This window comes from Cucurbita pepo, chromosome 5 (genome assembly GCF_057944985.1).
Source record: "Cucurbita pepo subsp. pepo isolate OVF chromosome 5, ASM5794498v1, whole genome shotgun sequence".
Classification (NCBI taxonomy): Eukaryota; Viridiplantae; Streptophyta; class Magnoliopsida; order Cucurbitales; family Cucurbitaceae; genus Cucurbita; species Cucurbita pepo.
In genome coordinates this window covers 2,942,906-2,967,880 of record NC_141802.1, presented here as the reverse complement: position 1 = coordinate 2,967,880, position 24,975 = coordinate 2,942,906, and the positions used below count along the sequence as shown (strand labels likewise).

General features: G+C 38.8%; 7 protein-coding genes across 15 annotated transcripts; 1 reads left to right on the top strand and 6 right to left on the bottom strand.

Annotated features, from left to right (window-relative positions):
- Positions 1-165: 165 nt before the first annotated feature.
- LOC111794793 (peroxidase 2) lies at positions 166-1,374 on the bottom strand. The gene is made up of 3 exons (XM_023676932.2): positions 1,153-1,374; positions 885-1,073; positions 166-814 (listed from the first exon to the last, which is right to left on the bottom strand). Exons 1-3 carry the CDS (start codon positions 1,357-1,359, stop codon positions 224-226), a joined length of 987 nt encoding a protein of 328 aa, XP_023532700.2. The 5' UTR covers positions 1,360-1,374; the 3' UTR covers positions 166-223.
- A 461-nt stretch (positions 1,375-1,835) lies between these two features.
- On the bottom strand, positions 1,836-3,062 carry LOC111795563 (peroxidase 2). The gene is made up of 3 exons (XM_023678066.2): positions 2,838-3,062; positions 2,577-2,768; positions 1,836-2,498 (listed from the first exon to the last, which is right to left on the bottom strand). Exons 1-3 carry the CDS (start codon positions 3,045-3,047, stop codon positions 1,905-1,907), a joined length of 996 nt encoding a protein of 331 aa, XP_023533834.2. The 5' UTR covers positions 3,048-3,062; the 3' UTR covers positions 1,836-1,904.
- Positions 3,063-5,384: 2,322 nt separating this feature from the next.
- LOC111794763 (peroxidase 2) lies at positions 5,385-6,724 on the bottom strand. Its single transcript, XM_023676900.2, has 3 exons — positions 6,485-6,724; positions 6,226-6,414; positions 5,385-6,150 (listed from the first exon to the last, which is right to left on the bottom strand). The coding sequence occupies exons 1-3, from the start codon at positions 6,692-6,694 to the stop codon at positions 5,545-5,547; spliced, it is 1,005 nt and encodes a 334-aa protein (XP_023532668.2). The 5' UTR covers positions 6,695-6,724; the 3' UTR covers positions 5,385-5,544.
- Positions 6,725-8,112: 1,388 nt separating this feature from the next.
- LOC111794764 (Peroxidase superfamily protein) lies at positions 8,113-10,451 on the bottom strand. The gene is made up of 4 exons (XM_023676901.2): positions 9,872-10,451; positions 9,607-9,789; positions 9,367-9,532; positions 8,113-8,755 (listed from the first exon to the last, which is right to left on the bottom strand). The coding sequence occupies exons 1-4, from the start codon at positions 10,334-10,336 to the stop codon at positions 8,334-8,336; spliced, it is 1,236 nt and encodes a 411-aa protein (XP_023532669.2). The 5' UTR covers positions 10,337-10,451; the 3' UTR covers positions 8,113-8,333.
- A 711-nt stretch (positions 10,452-11,162) lies between these two features.
- LOC111795177 (uncharacterized) lies at positions 11,163-15,894 on the bottom strand. Of its 9 annotated transcripts, none has more exons than XM_087124223.1 (6): positions 13,970-15,894; positions 12,493-12,590; positions 12,027-12,329; positions 11,889-11,957; positions 11,660-11,810; positions 11,163-11,401 (listed from the first exon to the last, which is right to left on the bottom strand). In XM_087124223.1, the coding sequence occupies exon 1, from the start codon at positions 15,590-15,592 to the stop codon at positions 14,024-14,026; it is 1,569 nt and encodes a 522-aa protein (XP_086980349.1). In that variant the 5' UTR covers positions 15,593-15,894; the 3' UTR covers positions 11,163-11,401; positions 11,660-11,810; positions 11,889-11,957; positions 12,027-12,329; positions 12,493-12,590; positions 13,970-14,023. The 9 variants fall into 9 exon arrangements, with proteins under 9 accessions (XP_086980349.1, XP_086980348.1, XP_023533228.2 ...); XM_087124222.1 differs by having other exon boundaries at positions 11,660-11,957; positions 12,027-12,110; positions 12,246-12,329; XM_023677460.2 differs by having other exon boundaries at positions 11,660-11,957; positions 12,027-12,106; positions 12,246-12,329.
- Positions 15,895-17,783: 1,889 nt separating this feature from the next.
- Positions 17,784-19,232, bottom strand: LOC111795654 (delta(12)-oleate desaturase). Its single transcript, XM_023678198.2, has one exon. The coding sequence runs from the start codon at positions 19,178-19,180 to the stop codon at positions 18,068-18,070; it is 1,113 nt and encodes a 370-aa protein (XP_023533966.2). The 5' UTR covers positions 19,181-19,232; the 3' UTR covers positions 17,784-18,067.
- A 1,026-nt stretch (positions 19,233-20,258) lies between these two features.
- Positions 20,259-24,621, top strand: LOC111794995 (enoyl-[acyl-carrier-protein] reductase [NADH], chloroplastic). The gene is made up of 13 exons (XM_023677212.2): positions 20,259-20,471; positions 21,264-21,574; positions 22,040-22,149; positions 22,252-22,307; positions 22,387-22,471; positions 22,560-22,607; positions 22,904-22,978; positions 23,062-23,173; positions 23,308-23,359; positions 23,524-23,575; positions 23,680-23,737; positions 23,968-24,066; positions 24,161-24,621. Exons 2-13 carry the CDS (start codon positions 21,301-21,303, stop codon positions 24,313-24,315), a joined length of 1,176 nt encoding a protein of 391 aa, XP_023532980.2. The 5' UTR covers positions 20,259-20,471; positions 21,264-21,300; the 3' UTR covers positions 24,316-24,621.
- Positions 24,622-24,975: the final 354 nt, after the last annotated feature.

Sequence of the window (24,975 nt, the reverse complement as noted above, 5' to 3'; positions counted from 1 at the left end):
TCTCAACTTTGACTATTGCATCACTTTTTTATTTTGGATTCAAACTTGTTTAGATTATAGAAAGGGACCGAATTGACGTTATGTTAAAGCATAGAGAATTTAATTAATCATGTTGGATTTTTAATTAATCTTTAGATTTGGGTTTGATATCCGACCGCTAGTGGATGAAATAGATAGATCTTCAAAGCTGAAGCTTTGATTATTGAGGTTACAAGAGGAATGATTACATAACATCATGCCCACTGGCTGCGTTGACCCTTCTACAGTTTAATCTGACTTCTGATCTGATGCCGGAAGGCGGCTTGAGATTACCCATTTTGATCATGGATTTCACAAATTGTTTAAAGAACGCACGCTCGTTGCCGGCGAAGTTCTTGACGATGGCAGTCGTGTCAGCCTTGGGGGTGGAGAACAGCTCTTGGTCACTTTGGAGAAGGCCTTTCAGGTTCAGGAGATTGCTGTAATAAGCTTTGTCGAATTTAGTCGGTGTGGTTGGATCGAAATTCGCTCTTGTTTGTTGGGTTGTACAGAGTTGTCGAAGCTGCTCCCTGTAAGCAGGGTCAAGCGTTGGGTCAGCTCTGCCGGTGTTGTTGAAGTTGTCGAAGCGTCCAGTGAAGAACATACATCTGGATTTCCCGAACGTGTGGGCTCCTGATAGAGCCACAAGATCGGTTGAATCAAACCCAAGAGCCCCAAATTTGTCTTTGAGTCCTTTGAGAGTTTCTGAGGGTCCGGGGAGATTTGAGGTTCCTGTTCTATTGGCTATCCTGCTGTCTTTTCTACCCAATGGCACTACCCAAATTGGCCCTCCTGACTGCAATTAACAACCCCAATTAGTAAAAAAAACACAAACTAACACAAAGCTTCAATCTTTATTGATTTACCAAGAAAACAGAGATTTGAGACGAAATGGCTAGGATGTCAGCGCAGGAGACAACGCCGGGACAGAAGCGTTCTATTTCTGCTTTGATGTTGTCCACGATGTCACCCCCTTGGATCCCATCGTTGGGAGGTGCGTTTAGTTCACTGTCGATGCCTGGTGCATCCTCCAGCAAAACAGAGCCGTCGCACCCCTGTACACAGCCAAGCAATTGGGGTATCATGAGAACAAGAAGAACGAGGAAATTGAAATGATGTATAGTGAAACGTTACATTGACAAAGCAATCATGGAAATGGAGGCGGATGAGCTTAGCAGCAGCTCGGTCGTCGGTCTTTAAAGCTCGGGAGACCACGTCGAGGACGATCCCGGGGAGGAGAGGGCATGTCAAAGCGTAGTAGAAAGGGTTGAGCTGAGCGTGAGTGGTGGCTAGCATAAAAGCTACCACCGCCGCGAAGGCTGTATGCTTGGGGGAAGCCATTGTTGGTTTTGCGAAGAAGTAGTGGAATGGAGCTTCCTTTTATACACATCAATCCATGAGCTTCTACCACACAAGTTGCCATTCAAAATTCACCAATAACTATATTTTAATTTTCATTTTATATTTACTTATTAATTTGAAAGTAGATGCAGGAAATATATATTTTTTATTCCGCATCCACCTAAAAACGTGCATATTTCTAATTTCTCTACCTACTGTGTCTTTTCTCTCTTACGGGTATTTTTCTTTGTGAAGATCAGTGATTCCTAACGTGATAATTCAAATAAACATCTCTATGGATAAGTCTTAATCAAATCAATTAATGATTATAGTATTGGATAGGTATGGATCCAAAGCTGGGGGTAGTTTTTTATTTTGCAAATGGGTCCTCAATCTTCTTTAGAATTAAATTTGGGAGAAGACATTCATTAACGCCACATTTATTGATCTCCCCACTGACAATAACAACCACGAAGTCCAAACCCAATTAGCTTATTTCATTAAACACATACACACACATTAACATTACATTGGTGCACACCAAGTTACATAACATCATGGGCAGGACTGGATGGGTTGAGCAGCCTACACTGCGATCGCACCTCCGATGGTGTCCCAGGTGGAGGCATGAGGTTCCCCAATTTGATCATGGAATTCCCAAATTGAATAAAGAATCGAAGCTGGCTGGCGGCGAACTCGTTGACAATGGCAGTGGTATCAGCCCCAGGAGTGGAGAAAAGCTCTTGATCACTTTGGAGAAGTCCTTTCAGGCTTTGAAGATTGGTGTAGTAGTTTTTGTCGAATGTGTCTGGTGTCACGGGATCGAAATTCACTCGTGTTGTTGGTGTGGTGCATGCTTGACGAAGCTGCTCCCTGTAAGCAGCATCCAGAGTCGGGTCTGGGAGGCCGGTGTTGTTGAAGTTGTCGAACCTTCCAGAGAAGAAAAAGCACCTGGATCGACCGAACGTGTGCGCTCCTGACAGCGTCACAAGGTCTCTAGAATCAAGCCCAAACGCCTTGAATTTCGATTTCAGTATATCCAGAGTTTCGAACGGACTCGGAAGATCCTCTGCTGCGGCTCTGTTCGCTACTCTGCTGTCTCTTCTTCCCAGTGGAACCACCCAGGCTGGCCCGCCAGACTATCAAAATTCACAAATTGTTCATTTCATTTAACAAAATTCACAATTTTGTAAATTGGGTCGATCTTGATTGCTTACCAATACAACAGAAACTTGAGAAGCCAGGGCTAAGATGTCAGCGCAGGACACAACGCCAGGGCAAGAGCTTTCAACGGCTGCTTTGATGTTGTCCACAATATCCAGCCCTTGGATCCCATTATTGGCACCTGCGTTTAATTCACTGTCGATGACGCCCGGCACGTCCTCCAGTAGCACAGACCCATCACACCCCTGCACATCCAAAAGCATTATTTCGGGTTTTCTCGTTACAATCAGAAAGTACCAAAATTGAAACTATACATTGGCAAAGCAGTCGTGAAAGTGGAGACGAATGAGCTTGGCAGCTGCTCGATCATCGGTTTGAAGAGCTGTAGAGACCTCGTTGAGGACAATAAAAGGCAGCTGAGGGCATGTGAAGGCGTAGAAGAAAGGATTAAGCTGAGCGTGAGAGGCCCCGGCGAGCATCAAACCCACCGCCGCAACAAAGGCCGCAAGTTTAGGGGAAGCCATTGCTTTGGTTTTGTGAAGATAGTGGAAAGGAGGTTCCTTTTTTATACACAGCCATGAGCTTGGACGACAAGTTTGCGATGAATTCAAGGTTATTATTTTCATTAATTATTCCACTTAATTAAATCTAAAATTTTTAAATTTGAGATTATGGTTTGCTATTGGCTCATTCTCATCTTATGATTAAATTAATTTTCAATATAAATTTCTTACTTCAATTTGCATTACTTTAATGGTTTTTTTGACGAAAATGTTTTAACCTATATATATAAAATAAAATACTGCAAGTTCTACGCCTTATTAAGAATATCTATTATTTTGTGCAACGGGTCATATTAATCATTCAATTGAAAACTTTGTCACTAATTTAAATTATACATTAATAATATATTAATAGTATATGTAGACATGTTTTCGATATCTATCTATATAGGTTGAATTCCTGAGTCATATTTTAATTATATTATTTGTTTACTAGGATTAAGTACCTAATCCTTATTATTTCAAATAATTTCATAATAATAATGTCATTTTCCACGTCATTTAAAATATAATAAAGTCAATTTATCTATTTTGTTTTTTTCTTTTTCTAGGTTAAATATGTGTTTTCTTTTTTTAATTTAAGTAACATCTGAGAATAGTTTTTTTAAACTTAATACAAGTAATATTGATTTAAGCATAATTATTGTTTTAAAAAATGGTTTTATTTTTAAAATTTTATTCAACCTCTACTTTATTTAAAATTTTAAATTTTAATGACTTTTTTAGTTATTAAATCAGAATTAAATTCCAACCATTATCCTATTGGTCAAAAGTTTTTTTTTTTTTTTTTTTTTCCTTTCGAGATAATGTAATTTAAACCAACCCATTATTATATATTAATATAAACTATCAACAAAAATAAAAATAAAAATTCTAAGGTAATAATGAAAATATAAATAGTTTAAATTAATTAAGCGTGGAACTAATTAAATGATATATTGAAATATTTATACAGGAAAAGGCGGAGGCAAAGTTGCGGTAGGGGATCCAAGTGTAAGCGTGTTGGACACGTGACGGTAGCTGATTGGTAAGACTAATTTAATTATTTAAATAATAAAATACAGAAAGTCTTGTTTTTTATGGTCCCCACCTCCTCTTTATCCGATCGAGTCAGTCAAATCACGTTTCATTTGACGAATTCAATTCATGTTTTTGAAAAATATTTTTATATGATTTTAATATGAGGGTCAGTAAGGGTAATATGGACATTTTACTTTGTAAGGGTTTTGAAGTCTCCGTTGGATGGCGTCACACGTGGAGCGTCAAAGAAAGGTCGAGATAGCCACGTAGGATCCACGAAGCTGCCTCAATATATATGTATATATATATATATATATATATATATATATATATGTATCATGTCAAGATCTGGTATTCACTTGGGGTTTGATCCACCGTTGTTCTTCAAAGGGAGATCTTCGTTTTGGAGTTTGTGTTGCTAAGTTTGAATGGAAAGTTATGTTCCTCTTTAAAGTATTGCATCTTCAAATTTAAAATCAAAAGGGCATTTTTGTAATATCCCTATGCGACTGCTAGCAAATGTTGTCTGCTTTACCTCGTTACATATCATTCTTTAGCCTCACGATTTTAAAATGTATCGTCTTGCCTTAAAACGCATTGTTGTCAGCCTGACGATCTTAAAATGTATTATTGTCAGCCTCACGATCTTAAAATGTATCGTTGTCAGCCTCACAGTCTTAAAATGCGTCGCAGTCAACCTCACGGTCTTAAAACACGTCGCTGTCAGCCTCATGGTCTTAAAACGCGTCGTTGTCAGCCTCACCGTCTTAAAATACGTCACTGTCAGCCTCACTGTCTTAAAACGTGTCGCTGTCAGCCTCATGATCTTAAAACGTGTATGTTAGGAAAATGTTTCCACACCCATATAAGTAATGTTTGATTTCCATCTCCAACCGACATAGGACCTTATAGTGCACCCCTTGAGGCCAGCATCCTAACATACCACTCGGTGTCCAACTCTAATACCATTTGTAATAGCTCGAGGCCACCACTAGTAGATATTATCCACTATAACTTGTTACGTAGATGTTTCGTTCCCCTCTCCAACCGACGTGAGACCTCATAGTAAATACGTTTTAAAATCATGGAGATGACGACTATACGTAGCGGGCTAACCAAACCAAGGTGGACAATATCTAGGAAAGGATACCACCTACCATCAAAGTGGTGCTCAAATGGTGAGATGCAGCATCGAAAGTGTAGTCTCCCACGTTGGTGACTCACATTTTTGTTTTTATGAACTTTTTATAAGACAAGTTGGAACACACACCGTCTTACTTCCCTTACTCCAATATCACATATTAAAGTATTATTCAAACTTCATACAATATCTTAAACTCACACCACAACACAACAAAACAAAACATACACAAACCTTAAAAACAACATTAAAAAACCTCTCCATCTCAAACTCTGCACTTAAAAAACGCCACCAATCTTACATAACATCATGCCCCTCATCCGCCCTTGCTGGAGAATTAACCCTCCGACAGTTCAATCTAATTTCTCCTTTCTTTCCAGTTAAAGGGCTAATGTTTCCCATTTTGATCATAGACCGACCAAAACTTTTAAAGAACTCATCTTGGTTTTTCGCGAAACGGTTCACAATCGCCACCGTGTCAGCCCCGCGAGTCGAGAACAGTTCTTGATCGCTCTGAAGAAGCCCTCGAAGCCCCTGAAGATTGGTGTAATAGTTCTTGTCAAATTTGTCTGGCGTTGTCGGGTCAAAATTGGCTCGTGTCTCTGAGCTAGAACAAACCCTCCGTAGTTGCTCTCTGTAAGCTGGGTCTAGTGTCGGATCTGGCCTGTTGGTGCCGTTGAAATTCGCGAAACGATGGCTGAAAAACGCGCATCTTGAACGCCCAAATGTATGTGCTCCGGACAGAGCAACAAGATCAGTGGAGTCGAGGCCGAAAACAGAGAACTTGGCTTTCAGTCCATCCAGGTCTTCAAAGGGGCTGGCGAGGTTGTTGGTGGCTCCCTCCTTATTGGCTGTCCGGCTGTCTCTTCGTCCCAATGGCACAATCCAGCTCGGCCCACCAGCCTTCAAACACATAAATTACTCTGTTCATTAAGGGCTCTCCAGAAAATGAGTAAAGATCAGATTTTTATTACTTACCAGAACGACAGATTCTCTAGAGGCAATGGTCAAGATGTCAGCACAGGACACAGTACGTGGGCAAGCCTTTTCGACAGCAGATTTGATGTCGTCGATGATGTTAAGACCTTGAATGCCTTGATTTCCAGGGGCGTCTAGTTCACTGTCGATGCCAGGTGCATTCTCAAGCAAAACAGACGCATCACACCCCTGCAATTACTATCCACATTTAAACTCACAAAAATACCAAATTTTGATATAGCCCAAGATTAGTTTTTACATTAACGAAGCAGTCGTGGAAGTGGAAGCGAATGAGTTTAGCTCCGGCTCGAGCATCGGTTCGTAGCGCGTTTGCTACTACGCCATTCACAATTTTGGCTAAATTAGGACATGATTTGGCGTAGAAGGAAGGATTTAGCTGAGCCAGAGAGGCTCCCACCATCAAACCCACCAAGCAGAGGAAGGCTAAGAGTGTGGAGTTAGAAGCCATTTTGTTGGTGTGTGTGGGGGGATGATGGCTCATGGTGGTTCCATTTTATAGATAATTTGGAGCAGAGTATGCGTATAGAGCCACGTGGGGCGGCCACGGCATTGGTCTACTATAGTGGGCGACTACAAATTTCAAATGAAAACAACAGACAATCAAATGTACTAAACAGGGTTTATGATTTAATTATTTTTATCTTGAAGTATTATATAATACAAAGGAAAGAGAACAAACCCACTAACTAATTTTTTTAAAAAATTAATATTTGGTTAATATATTTTAGAATTAAAAAAATATATATATACCGGGAGTGTGTAGTCCACACCACTCGAGAAAGGAGAGGCAGCTCACCTAACTCAATATATTAAAAATAAATACACGTTCTTTTTAATTTTGTTGTAATAGTTTCGTTGAATAATTTGTCACTGTCTAATCGTTCATAAATAAATTTAACTATTTGTTTGTTTGCTAATGGAGGAGTTATTCTTTTGTCTGAGACTTTTCAAATAAAAATTATGTTATTATATATGTTTTTAAACCTATTTGATATATTTAAGGTTATCTGTTTAATATTAATTAATATGTATTTGTTTCGAGATCTTAATTATATTAAAAAAAAAGAAGAGACCCACATGTTTAGATGATGAAGAAATAGTATATAATATTTGTGAGGGTCTGCAATTTTCATGGAAGAAATGTTTAAAAATATGAAAAACAATGGTGTTTATGAAGAAGAACAAGAAAAAAGGGTTGGAAAAGTAGATAAATCTTTTTGAAAATTAATTAATTGGTTTTAAATATATGTGAGCCTCCATTATTTTTCTTATAATAAGATTATATGAATATATTTTTCGTATCATCATTACACCTAACCTCAAAGATTAAAACAAAATATTTCGAGGAATATTACATGTGGATATTCTTTTGAGAAATTTTTTAAGAGATTGGTGTTGCAATCATGAAGAGTTGTGACTCTCGTATTATGGATAAGAGTAATGATAGCACGTGAGTATAGTCTGTTCGACAATGTCAAGGGCCAAAAAGAAGACCATGCATCATTTAATGGATCAAGAAGAATGTGCAAGAATGTCGAGCTATAATGCAAGTAAGATAAGAAGCAACAATGTCGTTAATGGTGTTAAAGACAAACTTAATGGAGGTGCCCCTTAAAAGTCAAGATTTTGTCGTAACCATATTAGCATATGACTCCTTGTCATTTAGATGTTCAGGGTAGTCCGACTAAAAATTGCCTTTTTAGTATACTGTAGCATGACGTTTGCGCTTCACCACCCATACCTCATGATCCCTATGCGTTATTGTGTGTGCGACCATGAGACATTTTCTTATAAGAGGTTGCAACATAGGACTAAACTTTGACACAGTGTGTATAAACACTCTGTATGGACATGGAAGAGTTCATGTAGTGTCTAAATGGATGGATGTTCGAGGGATATTAAACATAAAGATAGTTTAAACTTTAACAAGTATATCTGAGCAAACTGTGGAGACAACTAATATCTGAATGCTCGAGATGACATCGTGCTATGTCCTAGTAAACCTTTTGAGCCACGGAATGAGCTCTAGTTAAAAGTTTTAATTTATTGATACAAGGGAAGGGAAGGGAAGGGAATCTATATTATACTTAGGAATTAACCACTCTACAATTCTTTCGGATCTCTCCATTAGAGCCAGTGAGTGGGCTTATGTTCCCCATCTTGATCATGGCCCTTACAAAGTCTTCAAAGAAACGCGTCGTGTTTGAGCTGTAATCTTCCACCAAGCTTTTTGTGCTGCTTTGAGCTGCAGCGCTCGAGAACAGAATTTGGTCTGATTCCAACAGCCCCTTTTGGTTGAGCAAGTTCTTGTAGTAATGGTTGTCAAATAAATCCGTAGAGTTCCTGTCAAGCACTGTGCTCTTGTTGCCATCGTCGGTGAGAGGGCACAACGCCTGCAGATCCGACACCATTCTGCTCTCCATGGTGGGGTCTGGCGACCCACTCCCTGAGAAGTTGAATAGCCTATTGTTGAACATCGCACACCTTGCAAACCCAATTGTGTGGGCTCCTGCTACCAAAATCAATCCTATCATTAAAAATCCTATCTTTACTATCAATCAAATGGGCCATTTGAGTGTATATACTCTCCACAATGGTATGATATTGTCCACTTTGAACATAAGCTTTCGTGGTTTTACTTTGGGTTTTTTCCGAAAGGCCGCCTCATACCAATGGAGATGCATTAATTACTTATAAATCCATGATCATGGTAAGACTCCTTCCCAACAAGTCTCAAGCAATCCTCCTCTTGAACAAAGTACACTACAGAGCCTTTCTTAAGCCCTATGGAGCCCCTCCCCTTAATCGAGGCTTGACTCCTTTTCTGGAGTCCTCGAACAAAATATACCCTTTGTTCGACACATAGATCACTTTTGACTACACTTTCGAGGCTCACAACTCCTTTGTTTGACATTTGAAGATTCTATTAATATGGCTAAGTTAAGAGTACGATTTTGATACCATGTTAGAAATCACGACACCCTACAATGGTATGATATTGTCCACTTTGTTTTGGACTTTCCCGGAAAGGACTCATACCAATAGAGACATATTCAATACTTATAAACTCATGATCATTGTGGGACTCCCTCCCAACCATCGTCAACAATGTTTACGCACCAGATAAAGCAACGACGTCGGTGAGATCAAGGCCAACATCAGTGAACTTCTTGAGGATACCATCAATGTTCTCAAATGGAGCGGGCAGTCCCTGATCTGCTCCAGTTTTGTTGGCCACCAATCCATCTCTTCTCCCCAGTAAAACCTTCCATGTTGGTCCTCCACTCTGCAAAATCTTCAATGTATCAACAGAGAACACACTAGTTTTATTAATTTCTTCATTCAATTTGTTCATATTACCAATAGAACAGAGTCTCTAGCAGCTAAGGTTAATATATCAGCACATGACACAACTCCGCTACAAGAATTCTCCACCGCGCTTTTGATTGAATCAATAACTTCAAGCCGTCTAAGAGAATTGATATTGGGAAGTGCAAATTGCTCCCCATCACTTCCATCCAACAGCACTGATCCGTCACAACCCTGTTTTGTTTGAAAGTACAAAAACACAAAAATCATTACAATATGTTGTTTAAAAAACTGTGCTTAAAAAGTGCGTGTTTACATTAACAAAGCAGTCGTGGAAGTGCAAGCGAAGGAGTGAAGCTGCTGTTCTCATCTCGCTCTTTATAGCTTTCACGACTTCTCTTCTCACGATTCTGAGAAGGTTTGGACATGAGCTCTTATAGAAATCCACAGTTAACTGTGCCCTTGTGGCACCACACAGCATGAGAAAGACGATCATAAGCAAAGCAAAACGACCCTTTAATCTGCAGCTGGAGGCTTCCATGGCTACAACTCTCGCACAAATTATGATTCCCCAAGTGATGAAGGGGCTTAATTTATAGTGTGATAAATAATAGTTTAATTTGGGTTGTTTGTGATGCATGGGCGGCCGAGATAAGGAGCAATAAGGGATTGGTAGACGATTGAGAATGGTGGAATGCATATTATTTAGTTTCATGCAACAACGTGGAGTAGCTTTTAGTAGGTGGGTAAAGCACGTTTGGGCATGCAAACTCGAGTGCATGCACAATCACTATAATTGAGAAGCATATCGCCCACTACAGAGATTATTTTAGGCTTAAAAGTTTGGAGGTACGTGAGGCGAGCTTACAAAGAAGAGTACGCATCTGTTGATGTCAAATGGTACAACTTGATGTTTTGCTTTTTGCTTGTTTTGTTTATAGTTTGGTGCATGCTTAGTGGTCACTGTGATGTGAGGCGTAATATGTATGGGATATGCATTGAAATGTGTTAAGAAATTGAAGAAACAAAAAGCATGTTTTAAAAAAAGAAAGAAAAAAAGAACTAAAACACTGAAGGGAAGAAGGGAAGATTTAGTGACAGTTGATCGGTAGATTTTCTTTAGTAGCTGGTTCCACTAGTTCAATCATTCAAGTTTATCAGTTCACAAATCATTAACGAATTGGTATGAAAACGTTTGTGTAATGACTCGGGTCCACTACTAGCAAATATTGTCCTCAAGACTTTTCCTTCAAGTGCTTCTTCTCAAAATTTTAAATCGTGTATACTAATGAGAGATTTCCACACTCTTATAAGAAACGTTTCGTTCCACTCTTCAACCAACGTGAAATCTCACCATTTGAAAGTGAGAATTGCCTCTCTATCGAAAAAACTCAAGGCTCGCTAAATGCACCTTGCCGAGGGTGGCAAGTGGCAGTGGGGTTAGTTGGATAAACATCATTTAGGTAATAAACTTAAGAAATAAAGAGAAGAAACCCACACCAGCATTCTCCGGCAAGCCTTCTAGGGAAGTTAAATCCGCTTCAACGAGTGAAAGACCCACTTTTCGAGAGACTCGAACCACATAGCCTATGTAGTGACGTAGAGTGTGAAAATTCAATAAAATTCTTCTTTTTTAAAACAGGGGATATGGGGTAAACTAAAATGTCAAGGTATGTATGTGTATATATATGTATATATATGAAAGACAGTTTAGAAGCTATTACTGATGGCAAAGGCGTTCTTTTCCTTTTAAGGTGCCATATCCTCTACCATTCAGACTTTTGGAGATGAAGCAAAGGGCTGTTTGAACACCCAATATTTGTCTCCCTCCGGGAACCTTCCGCATCTGAATAGGAAACAAAGTAAATTAGTTCTTCACTTTCCTCTATTTCTGAAGTACAGGGTATAGACATTTGAATCTTCTCTGTGCCTAACATATTTAAGATTTCTCGAGTTGATTTGGCAATTGCTAAGAACATACAGAACCATTATAATAGTGTATGGGCACCACATTGATGTTGCAAAAGAAAACGAATGCAAGTCAAAACTTTCTGATAGCAATTTCTAGAGGAAAAGGAAAGCTGGAGACAACACACGATGTTACCATGGATGCCTGTTTTGAACCGTGTGGAAATGGAGAGCCGGTTGAAGCTCCAACTTCGGTAAGATATCCCTAAATTTGGTTGCTCTTTTCAACGGTGGTTATTACACAGTTGATCAACTTGCCAGATTATGTTTAGAACAATGATGGGAAGCTGAGAACCACGGGGCTATCAAAACATCTTATTTGTTCATCAACGGGTCGGCAAAATGAAGCAGGTTTTGGGAATTACTTGTCAACAGGAGGATGCCCATGAGGTGAAAAACCATGCATTAAGAGATGCTCTTGGCGTCCTCACTATCTGTATTTCATCAAGTTGAATATATCAATAAAAATCATGAAAATCAAATTCATCACCCCAAATCCATACTCTTGTTTTTTCCTTCAGGGCTCGTCAAAATCAGGTTAAAAAACATCCCAAGCGCACTTTTCACTTGCAGCTGGCATAGCCTAGCTTCAAAATCACAACAAAAAAAGTACATAACCAGAGGTGAACTTTGATGATTGGTTGAGCTAATTTCAAGTGCAATCAATAATAATACTAATTTCAATACGGGTGAGATAAAAATATGACAACAAGCACAGGCACCTCCGTACGATCTTGGATGGTGAGGACAAATCCACCAGCCAAAGAAGAGTTAGACTTGAATGCCACTGCCCGAGCGCCAAAGATCTGAAAAGGACTATTATTACATTAAAAGAATAATAAAACACTAAGGCCCTCTCAACGAAATTCTGCTTGTTACCAATTATTAAACTAAGAACTGCACGACAAGGTCACAAATGCTTTCATGACTGTCTATTCAACGAAGCAACTACATCAGAAGTAAGCTTACGTCTACAGCTCATTTCCCAATCGACAAATGCATCATGCATGCAAATCACGCATCTGATATACCTTTCAATGGTTCCTTCAAAGTGACCTGTTCAGCCTCTAGCAACCAAATTTTCAAGAACACAGGAAACTGTTAGTTCCAATTTTATCAATATCGACAAACCGAGACAGATACAAGAAATCCAGAATCCCGAGATGGGAGGCCAATTCGAGAAGAATACACGAAGTCTTTGCTTGAAAAAAATGTAACTCACCCATAAAAATGATAAAAGATGAATATCAAGAGTAACAGAAGTTGAAAAGGCACAAACAGCTCACATCATTCTTCTCGGGATGCACACTAAAAGAAGCTCATACAAATGGTACGAACTTTGATTTACTTATGTTCACAAAATGCTACCATTACCACCAAAAGGAAATCAACTAATGCTCGCCTGCTGAATGCCCACAAAACTTACAAAATCTAAGAAGAAATGAAGCATGAGAAACGGATTCAAAGTAGACTAGCTCAACGAGAAACGTGCTTTCTAAGATTCTTAAAGCCAAAACAAACTCCACATAAACTGAAACAAAGAATGTTTGATGAAGAGTCCACACTTCACCAAGTAAAAGAGAACTGAACCAATAATAAAACAAAACTCAAAGGGAAAGCCATAGAAAAGTGCTGACTATGACTGCCTCAACCTTCAAACCCAGGAGACCTTTGAAATTTAAATTGTGAGAAAACGTCAAAATCATCAACAACCATGGAACCCTAAGACAAAACCAAAACCCCAACTACTATAGATTCCTAATTCTACCAAGCAAAACCCGCCAAACTGGTGGCCACCAGGCTGGAGAGGAGAACACCAAAAACTGCCGCCACAACGAGGACCATTGAAAACCCCGCCAATAGACCCCTACAAACACCAAAAGCTCAAGAACCCACAAACAAGACGAAAAAGAAAACCCTTCAAAAAGGCCATGAGATAACCAAATGAACGCTATCTTACAATAGTTGGAGAATAAGGAGGGATTTCATTTACTTCTAGCCCACATTTCTCAATAAAGAAAGAGAACTTCTATGATCTTCATAAAAAAAATTATCCAAATCCTCCATCCCAATCTCAACGAATTTAATTGACACAGTGGTTCTTTGATAACTTGATATAAAAAAAAAAATGCTGGAAAATAGATGTATAGATTTATAAATTTAATAAAAGAGGGATAAAACACAAGCTAGCATCTTCAGCAGATTAAACCATCACATTTACTACAGAGTATATTACACCAAAACATATAAAACCTAGAATCTAACACAAAAGACCTGAGAGTTAAGCTAAACAACAAGCAGACTTGATTAAGAAACATCAGCTGTTTCCAACGAGAAATAAAGGTTCTAAAGAAAAATATCAGTCAGAAGTATGTAACCAGAAGCTGCAGAAGATAAAGGTAACAATGGAATTCCGAGAAAGCGCCTCTCCAGGAAAGTGGCTTACGTTTACACAAAATTAATCAGTTATGCAAGCACTTCTCTCGAAGGAAGCCTATCCTTAACAACAGTCGTGTCCTGTTACAGAATCCTCCTTTGACTCTTCACTGTTAGTACACTTTACATCTGCAACTATGTTTACAGGTACAATTCTGGTCTGCTCTTCTTCATCATTGACCATAGCTTCATTTCCATTCCCTGAATCCGAGTGCAAAATATTACCAAAATTTTCATCCATATCCTCGCATTCATTTACCTTGCCAGATGCAAGTTCCCCCTTCATTTCTTCATTTTTCGCTACTTCGTCCTCAGGAAGCTGCTCATCTGATTCTTTCACCATTTCATCCTTCACTATGTATTTCTCTTCAACCTCTGTCCCACTAGTAAAATCTTCCCCTACACATTTCTCCTCACCCTCAATCTCGAACACCTTTTCATTGCCCCCCTTAGAACCACCATCAACATCTTGGTTTGGTCTAATCTCAGATACGTATTCCATCTCCAACCCTCCATCACTTTCATTCTCAGACACGTTATCCACTACCTCCTCATTCACATCATCAACAACTGGGTTTTGCCCCTCGAGATGTTGCAACTTCCTCCTCAACTCAACAAGCTCTCTCTCCATAAGAAAAAGTCTCTCCTTCAGCGTCAAGTTCTCCTCCTCCAACTGAGCTATATGGCTATCCTGATCATCGACCCTATTTTCCAAACAATTATTATACTCTACTCCATAGTTCTGATATATCATCTCAAATCGGCTCAAATCATGGTCCAATTTACGTTCTACCTCTAGATGTTCCTCCACTTCACTATCACTCGACCCACCACCACCTTCCTCTTCTTCCTCTTCATGCACTTCCGCCTTATTCTCAGACCCTCGAAGCCTTATTAATCCTTTCATTGATCCATAACCATCAACGCCCCACTCCTCCTTGGCCATATCACCCAACGCCTCCCTCGAAGGGGAGAACATTGGAGTAGGAAGCACAGCTGGTGTTACGGGACAAGGGGACACAAGGGAAGCGATTCCACCAGACTTCTTCGCACGAATTATAAAAGACGTGGTATTCCGAGGCGCATAAGGTGCAAACCTACTATTGAACTTCTTTTTGGAGTAAAAATTTCGAGCTTTTATACGATTTTGAGACTGCAACTCGTGAAGACTTGGAGGTTGATACCCTCCACTAGAATTATTTGGACAGCTTATGGAACCCGGTAAAGAATTTTCCGTTCTCCTATTGTTTATCCTTTTGTCACCAACGCCCTTACCCTTCCAATTTCCACGCCCTGGCCTCGACTGCTTCATGTTTCCATACTTGGGCTTCGTAAAGTTGCGATACTTCTTGTTAGGATCCAAGGGGGGCAGCGGGCGAGCCCATGCCTTATAGTTGCCAGTCATCATAGGCGGCTGAGATTGACTCATCATCATCGGGGACTGCTGCATACCCTGAGGCTGGGACTGAGACATCATCTGAGAATGGTTCATTAACTGGCTTTGGTTCAGAAATTGAGGTTGATTAATCACCGGTGGCTGGTTCATAACTTGAGATTGAGACTGATTGATTGCATGAGGCAGGTTTGCCATCTGCGGATGGCTCATACTAATCATTTGAGCTTGATTTATCATCGGATTCTGATCGTGATAAGATCTACCTCGCTATTTCGCTAATCGATAATTGCTAATCGCGAACCCAGAGAATTAATATGCCCTAATCGCAAACGAGAAACAAGAATAAAAAATATCCGCAACGAATTAACCCTAAGAATCCCCTCTGTTGAGAGAAGATTCAAGACAAGAAGTGCAGAAAATCCTTATGTAGCTTTATATATAGATTTTCCGTCTTCCTCTTACTCGGAAATTGTAAATGGATCTCTCAACTCTCTTACCGATTTCGATTTCTCGACGAAACTCATTTGAGTCGGTTCGAGAGCCCCCCCCCCCCCCCCCCCCCCCGGGAATTTAGAGTAGACAGGACGACAGATGGACGGTTGCGATTTAATCATCAGATGGAACTTCATCATGACACGTGTCATACTATTCCTTTAAAGGAATCAGAATTTATTAATTATTATTATTATAATCCAAACTACAAATCTCCCCTCGCCTTTTACTATATTCTCAAAACTGCCATCTCTCACTATTCATCACTGGGCCTGTTCCACCCAATACATTGTTAGCCCAGGCCCAATGCTAATTTCACTAATGATAAATTAATGTGGCTATAAATTTAGAAATCTTAATGATCTCATTTTAAATATGAAAATTGTAATAAATTAGTTTAAATGGTGGGTTTGAATCGGAGAGAAAATAATTAGAAGTATAAATTTAAAGTTCGTCCCTCAAAATCTAAGAATCTAAACCTAGGCCATGAACGTCCCATCCAATACCTATCTATAATACCTATCTATAGCCTAAATGCTCGTATCATATCATGTGATAAATATAGTCGTTTTTTTTTAGAGATATATGCTTTAGGAGTAAAAGTAATCACAAAAAGAGCATCTATATTATTCATTTATTCTCCATTCCATTTTACTTTGAGATATTGCTATCATTTCAAGATTTATTAGGGTTAATTATGATATCTTTTACGCACCTACCTATTTATATTTTTAATAACCTTGGTATCAATGAATAATATTATATTATAAATAAAATAATTAAAATCATTTTTAAATATTAAAGAATTAATTAATTTGGTTACAAATATAAGTGTTTTTTTTATAAGAATAGCCTTGAGACGACTGGCTCAATGTAGGTGTCCAATTTTTCGTTGGCAATGTCTTGTTGAACCTAGATTTCAGGTTCATTTGACATAGTAGCAACAATAGAAGATTTATAATTCGAGGTCTAACTTCTTTTACATGAACCACTCGAAAACATTTGAAGGAACGAAAATCAACTAATTTCCAATCCAAGGAATGGTTTGAGGGGTCGAGATTGATAGACATCCAACTTTTACACTTTTATATATATATATATATATATATATATGTCGATATCATGATGTTGCGCAGCACAAGAGATAGATTAGTAGGGATTGGTCTCCCAACGCCAATTTGCTTGCTGAGCTTCGGCTGTGCACTTCTATTCCTTCACCACTTCTTCCATTCTCGATCTCTTTGATCTATTCTCAATAACTAGAACTCGACCAAATAGATTGAGAATGAGACAAGAAACCAAACACTTGTTCACATGTTCCTGTTTAAGATGACAACGTAAGAATAAGTGTGATTTTTATTGAGGGAACACACGAGAGCAAATAAATTGAGGGAGACAAATCATTCCAACTGGGATCCATGTACGGGTTTAGAAACCTTATTTAATTTCACTCAAATTCTACACGCGTAGAACTAAATCTTTCATGCCCTCCTTGTATGCATGCAATTCTACACGCCGTCTTTTGTTTCAGAGAAGGCTAGCCACATGTTCATTTTCTTTTCTCTTCTAATCATGTCATCCCAAAGTTTATAGTGCCATATGGCTACGTTGAGGCAAATTAGTTATAGTTGAGATTCGAGGTCGGTTATAAGTGGCAAAAACCAAAAAAGACAATATCTGCTAGCGATAAGTTTGAGTCATTATAAATGGTATTAATTAGAGCCAAGTTTTCAAACCGTGCGAGACACTAATCGGAGTAGGATTTAGACTTTTTCTATAGTAGAGGGTTTTAAAATCATGAAACTAACAGAGATACATATCGAGCCAAAACAAACAATATCTACTAGCGGTAGATTTGCGCTGTTACAAATGGTATCTGAGCTAGATATGGGGTGGTGTGGTGTGTCGGCGAGGACGAGTAAAGATCTCACATTGGTTGGAGAGGAGAACAAAGCATTCTTTATAAGGGTAAAAGAGATTTACAAACATTAAAGACACATATTCAAAAGGTACAAACATTAAAGACACATATTCAAAAGGTTCATCCTCATTCATCCATCCTCACAAGAACACTATCTTAAAGACACATATTCAAAAGGTTCATCCTCATTCATCCATCCTCACAAGAACACTATCTTCCTTCAAACACAGAGAACTTTAAAAGGAAAATAATAATAGTGATATTAAACTTGTAGCTGCCACCATCATTTTGATGTTCACTCAGAGATTCTTACGGTACCAGACAACTCCTTTTTCAGAATTAGCATCCTCATCAGCCTCAACATAAACACACTCTTTAGCCTCCCTCCAAATGGCCTTCAAAACAGGGGTCCTATCCAACCGATAATACTCTCCCAGTACTGCCTTTATCGCTTCCGTCGCCTCTTTAGCATGATAATGCGGCATCGTCGAGAACAAATGGTGAGCCACATGCGTGTCCGTTATGTTATGAAACACTCTGTTCAGTACCCCATAGTCTCTGTCCACAGTCGCCAGAGCCCCTCTCAGCCAATTCCATTCCGAAGAATCGTAGTGCGGCAACGCAGGGTGCGTGTGCTGCAAAAACGTGATCAAAACTAAAAACCCATTCACGATAAGCAACGGTATTCCGTAAATACGCATGACCCAAAACGCCCCTTTCGCCATAGCAATGCGGTATAGCACAAAAGCCATACCCAAAATCCCCGCATCGGAGATGTAAACTTGAATCCATTCTCTCTTTGTGAATATTGGGGCGTAGGGATCGTAGTGGCACGCCCAACGGTCGTAGGGACGGCCCGAGACGTTGAAGGCCAAGTACAGGGGCCACCCCAGAGTGAGTGTTGCTATAAGAGAAATTAGCCTCCCTGGTGGATTGTTGAAATACTTGGAATACCAGGGGATTTGAGATTTGGGTTTTGGGACGAAGACCTCGTCTCGTTCGAGGGAGCCGGTGTTGGAGTGGTGGCGTCGGTGACTGTATTTCCAAGAGAAGTATGGGACGAGGAGAGCAGAGTGGAGGAAGAAGCCAACGATGTCGTCGATTAATTGGTAGTCGGAGAAGGCGTGGTGGCCGCACTCATGAGCAATGACCCAAATGCCGGTGAGGGTGCAGCCTTGGAAGACCCAGTAAAGGGGCCATGCAATGTAGGGGAATGGGTAGGGGATAAGGGGTAAATAGGCAATGGCGAGGTAGAAGAACAGAGAAACAGAGGCGAGGTCGGAAAGTAAGGAGGTGAAGGAACGGAGAAGAGAGCGGTGGAAGCAGTGGGGAGGAATGGCTTTCTTGATTTGGGTGAGAGTGAAAGGAGGCTTTGCGTGAGGAACTCGCTCATGAGCGCCCTTTTCTCCCATGGCAGGTATCGGTATCGGTATCGGTATCGGTATGTGCCGGAATTTTGCACTGAGAGGTTGTTTATTTAAAAGCAGCAGCAGCTGCAGGTCACTGTGAAACGTGGCAGCTATCTTCGAAGCCTTTTGATGTTGGTATTGTAACTGCACCAAACACTCGTCAATTGTTCAGCCAGCACTTGCTTGGGTTGCCAACGTCCATAATTCATCTTCAAAGACCACACCTTTCACTGTCTCACCAGCTAGCCCCCACTATCGTTCTTAGAACAAGTCAAAAATGTTTTTACCAAGAATGAACATTCTTCCCTTCGTGGGATCTCACAATTATCCAACATAAAACAATATGATGTATATAGGTGTCATGGGTCATACATCATTCTCTTAGACGAACACGTATGATATTGTATAAAGTCTCATGCTTTTGCTTTTAGCTCCCCCAAAAGACCTCATACTAATAGAGTTAATATTCCTCACTTATAAACCCATGATCATTCCCTAAATTAGCTGACTTCCGTCATCCAACACATTCAACTACCCAACTCTAATATAAGGTCACCTATCTCATTAGCTTATACTGGTGTGACCAATTTATCTTTAATTCGCTTTTGTCATTATTTGAAATTCAATGAACTTATGTGAACCCATGACATCAATTTTATTGATTAAAGAGGGGAACACCAATTTATCTTTAATTCGATTTTGTCCTTTGAAATTCAAGTGAATGTATGTAAACCCATGACATCAATTTCATTGATTAAAGAGAGAAACAAAGCATTATTTAAAAGGAACCTTGATGAGGAGCCCGAAAAGATAAAAATAAAAAAAGATAATATTTATTAACGGTGTACTTGACCGGTTAGAGTCGAGACTTGGGCTGATTTATGATATTCATCATAATAAAACCATTATTCTCCACCGCTCTTCAAACTCATCACCTTTTGTTAGTTGGAAACAAATCAAATAAAAGTTACGCGATTGATACAAAGGGAGAATGGTTTATTTGAAAAATAAAATAAAATTATTTAAAAAAAAAAAAAAAAAAAAAAAAAAAAAAAAAAAAACTAAAAGCGAAAATTGAGAGCATAGTGAATGCAGGATCTACCTAACGATTGTCGACATTTTCGAAGCCCTTTCCATCTTTGTTATCATCGAAACTCCTATAATCTGCAACCTCCACCGTTCTTGTTTCCAACCCATTTATTTCTGTTTGATTTCTCTCCGGGAAAACCCTGGCCTTCTCTTTAACTGTTCCAAATCCCCATCTCTCTGCATTGGCGTTTTCTGTCGCAAAAATGTAAGCAATTCTTCTCATCTTTAAGTGTAATCGGCAGCTTCTCAATGCCATTTCAGTGGTTCCAGACACTGAAGCTTGTTTCCACCATTTGTTGATTATATTTCGTTTTATTTTCTGGTCCAAGCTCAACTGGTAGATCTATGGGTTTTGATTATTGCGATTTTGTTACTCTCTTTAATTTCTGTTTCCCAATGCGAGTAATGTTATGTAGATAAAGTTCGATATATTTCTTGGATTCATGGAGCGTGTCTCTTGTCTGTTTTAGCTTACTATGACAAATTGGTTTAAGCGATTTGTTAACTGAGCAATGAAATTTTGTTATGCCACTGAAAGCTGGTTCATCTTCCATAGCGATGCTAATATTTTTCTTCCTGGATAATGGTGTGGAAAGTAAGTAATTGGGGATAAGAAAAACCAATGTAATTAGAAAATTCTGTCTTTTTGTTTAAAGATGAGTTTGATTTTTATATCGAGATTTACAGGTTTGGTCCTTTTCTAATTTATCAGGGTCATTAATATTTCTTGTAGCAATTTGGCACTTAGGATCGTGAATATTTGTTATATTAGTGGATTGCTTCTAAAAATTATCCTAATTTTTAAACAACTAAACATAGCTAGAAAACACAGAATCTTGAGTTCTATTTTAAGTTGTCTGTTGAGACATTAAAAAATATCCAAGTTAGAACAATATTTTTTTTCCCGCCTCCAATCAACTTCCTATAAGTGAAAAAGTCTTTTATTTAACATTGAAGCTTGAGCTCCTTGTTGTTCTCATGGCTTAAAATTGGGCAGATCTCGATTCTCTTCTGTGAGATACCCGTTCCTGAAGATGGCAGCTGCAGCTTCTAACATTCAGATAGCGACACTAAAACACTGCCAATTGCCCTCAAGGAAAGGCTTCAAGCCATTTGGAACTACCCTTATTGGCAATTCTAAAGCACCATCATTCGCTAAGCTTTCAAGTTCTAGCAATATATCATCTTTACCATTTTTCCAGCAGAGGTTCGTCTCGTCTTTAGTGAAAAATGAGAGAACTGTAACCAAAGCAATGGCTGAAGCTAATGATAGTAAGCCTATCTCTGGGCTGTCAATTGATCTAAAAGGTTAGAGTTCTCGCAATCTATTTTTCATTATTTTTTTTCTTTGTTTCTTTATCCATTTCTATCTTCTTGGTTCGCCTTCCATTAATAAATTGTGGTCCATAGTGTCTTACCGAGGCTTCTTTCACCACCCCTCTCAACTGCAATAACCAGGTTCTATGAATTGTAATCCCTTTTTATGGGACTGATTTTCTTATATGCCTTGTACATTCTTTCATATCTCTCAAGGAAAGCTTGATTTTTTTAATCTTAGAGTAACAACTATTAATCGCACTATGATCATAAGAGCTGTCACGTCTAATGTACGAGAGGGATTGTCCATTTGCTATTACTTTATTTTCACGACTTCTAATTTCATGTTGTGCTTATGGGTTTTTTTTTTTTTTTTTTTTTTGTCAAGACATGAAATACTTGGAAATTAACAATTACATGAAAATTTTTCAACGAACCTAGTTTTCTGATGTGTAGGTAAGAGAGCATTTATCGCTGGTGTAGCTGATGATAATGGATATGGGTGGGCGATTGCAAAAGCTCTTGCCGCAGCTGGTGCTGAAATTCTTGTTGGCACGTGGGTGCCTGTAAGTGAAATAGCTTGCTCAAATAGTTAATGTCTTTTTTGCACAAATCTTTTTGGTTATCTCTTGGGCCAATGTTTAGCATTAGAAACTTTTCTTCTTCAGGCCTTGAACATTTTTGAATCCAGCTTCAGACGTGGAAAGTTTGATGAATCGCGAGTGTAAGATATCATTCTTATTTTTATCCATATTTTTACCGAAGTAAAGTGTTATTTCCCTATAAACAGTTCAATATTTCAGACTGCCAGATGGTTCACTTATGGAGATCACAAAAGTATATCCTCTAGATGCAGTTTTTGACAGCCCTGAGGATGTTCCTGAAGATGTAATGTTTCAATCTCTATTGGTATGGTAAATCTTTAATTCTCTGATATTCTCTGTGTTGAGCATGCTTGTTTCTCCCATCCATGCAGATAAAAACAAACAAACGCTATGCAGGATCCTCAAATTGGACTGTGAAGGTACACACATAGCATCCCCTTTGAATACCTCTATATATGGAAAATATTTTCTTAGTGATATGGTGGATTTTCCACGTGAATGAATTTGAAGTATTACTTGCTACAAGATTATACAACTCATAAAGCCAAAAGCCAAGTAGCTAGTATCTCTTGTTGTCTTATATGCATGAGTGTGTTGCTTGAATGAATTGTGCTGGAGTTTGCTCACGTCTATGAGTCTTTATCTCATCGTACCTTCCCAACGTATTTGCATGCTTCCATTTTAATGCTCTGGAAAAATTTAAACTATCTTGCAGGAAGTTGCTGAGTGCGTGAAGCAAGATTTTGGCAGCATTGACATTCTTGTGCACTCCCTTGCTAATGGACCGGAGGTACCTAGCTAGGAAGTTTCATTCAATAATAGCCTTTCAAACCTTGCTTGTTTTCCATAAAACAAAGATGCTCTTTGTAATAGGTAACGAAACCTCTGTTGGAAACATCTCGGAATGGTTATCTAGCAGCTTTATCTGCATCAAGCTACTCTTATATATCTCTACTGAAGCATTTCGTTCCAATCATGAATCCAGGCATGTTGAAATATTTCCATTAAAGACTTTCGTTTTTGCCTTTTACACAGTATCCCAAGCCTTTTCTTTTTCCAGTTAGTTGTTAGGCGAGACAAGGAAAGCTTATATAAGGAGAACTTTGGTTTTTGTTATAGGTGGTGCTTCATTATCCCTCACGTACATAGCTTCTGAAAGAATCATTCCAGGGTATGCATTTAACATGTTTGCTTGGCAACCTTATATTCAAGGAAAATATGCTTGGCCTGCCCCCTTTGCTTTCTCTTACAACTCTTCTCAATTAAACTACATTTTTCTCTTATAAGTCACCAAAATTTCACGTATATATCATTGTAATTGTATTCTTAATTCAGGTATGGAGGTGGCATGAGCTCTGCCAAAGCTGCTTTGGAGAGTGATACACGAGTAAAATTTTTCTTCCTCTATTCTCTCCTTCTGTGGGGCTGGAATTGTTCTTTCTTACCATAATGAGAGTGTTGTATTTCGGAATTTGGTTATTGTTCTTCTAGGTACTGGCTTTTGAAGCTGGAAGAAAGCACAAAATCAGAGTCAACACAATATCGGCGGGTAAACTTTGCCCTTCTGTTTTTTAATTTTTTTTTTAATTTTTAATTTAATTTTATTTTATTTTTCTGAAAACACAAATTGTGTTTCTTGTTCCTTTTGGGAATCACAATATTACTAAAGTTTCTATATGTGAATTTCCACATGGAAACTCTTGAATTCTCTACTCTAATATCCATTTCCTGCTTGTTTCGTCCCCTGATTTGTGATATCTGTTTCCTGCTTGTGTTCAGGTCCACTAAGAAGTCGAGCTGCAAAAGCAATCGGGTTTATTGACATGATGATTGACTATTCATCAGTCAATGCACCTCTGCAGAAAGAACTATCTGCTGGTAAAATTTCCATCAATTCTTGTGGGCATGCTCCTTTTCTCACTTTACCATTATTGATTCATACTGAAATGCTCCTTTTAATACGATGAAACAGAGGAGGTGGGGAATACAGCTGCCTTCTTGGCATCACCTCTGGCTTCTGCTATTACTGGAGCTGTTATTTATGTAGATAATGGTTTGAATGCAATGGGCGTGGGAGTTGATAGCCCGATGTTCAAGGATCTAGATATTCCAACAGACAAGCACTAAATTTGCGCTTGCAGATTGATTGATTGATGATGGCCTTGCCATGCTTAGGAAGTTTAGCCTAGAGTGTTGTTGCCTCAGCTAGTTCATGACTCTTCTTTCCTATTGTTGGAATTGGTTCTAGGAGAATGGCTTGGCTAAGCTGCCTCGATTTTGGATTTTTGTTTCTGATTATGCTCACTGTAACCGCCACAAGAGGGTAGTTTCAAAACTTCCAAATCTGGATGCAGGCATTGTGATAGTACGTTATGTTTGAGAATATTTCTTCTTATTCTGAGGAATAATTTGAACACTGGACTTTTCCACTGATTCGGCCACGAATCAAAATGGATATCTTAAGATTTTAACGAAATATCATGAAAAAATCTGAAATTATGGCAAGCCATGTGTTTATTCATTACGAGATGTCACTAGCTTTGCACCTTTGTTGTAGGAAAAGTTTCAAAAGTTTTAGCTGTTAGTAGATATTGTCACTTTCCCTCTCATGCTTCCATTCAAGGTTTTCAAAATGTGTCTGCTAAGATGCTAAGAAGAGGTTTCTATACCCTGCTTTATTCTCCTCTCTAATCGACTCTCTAATCGACGTGAGATCTCACAATCCACTCCTAGCAAATACTACTATTTTTTCAAATCATTCCCGGAGAAGGTCTTGACCCTTTTCTT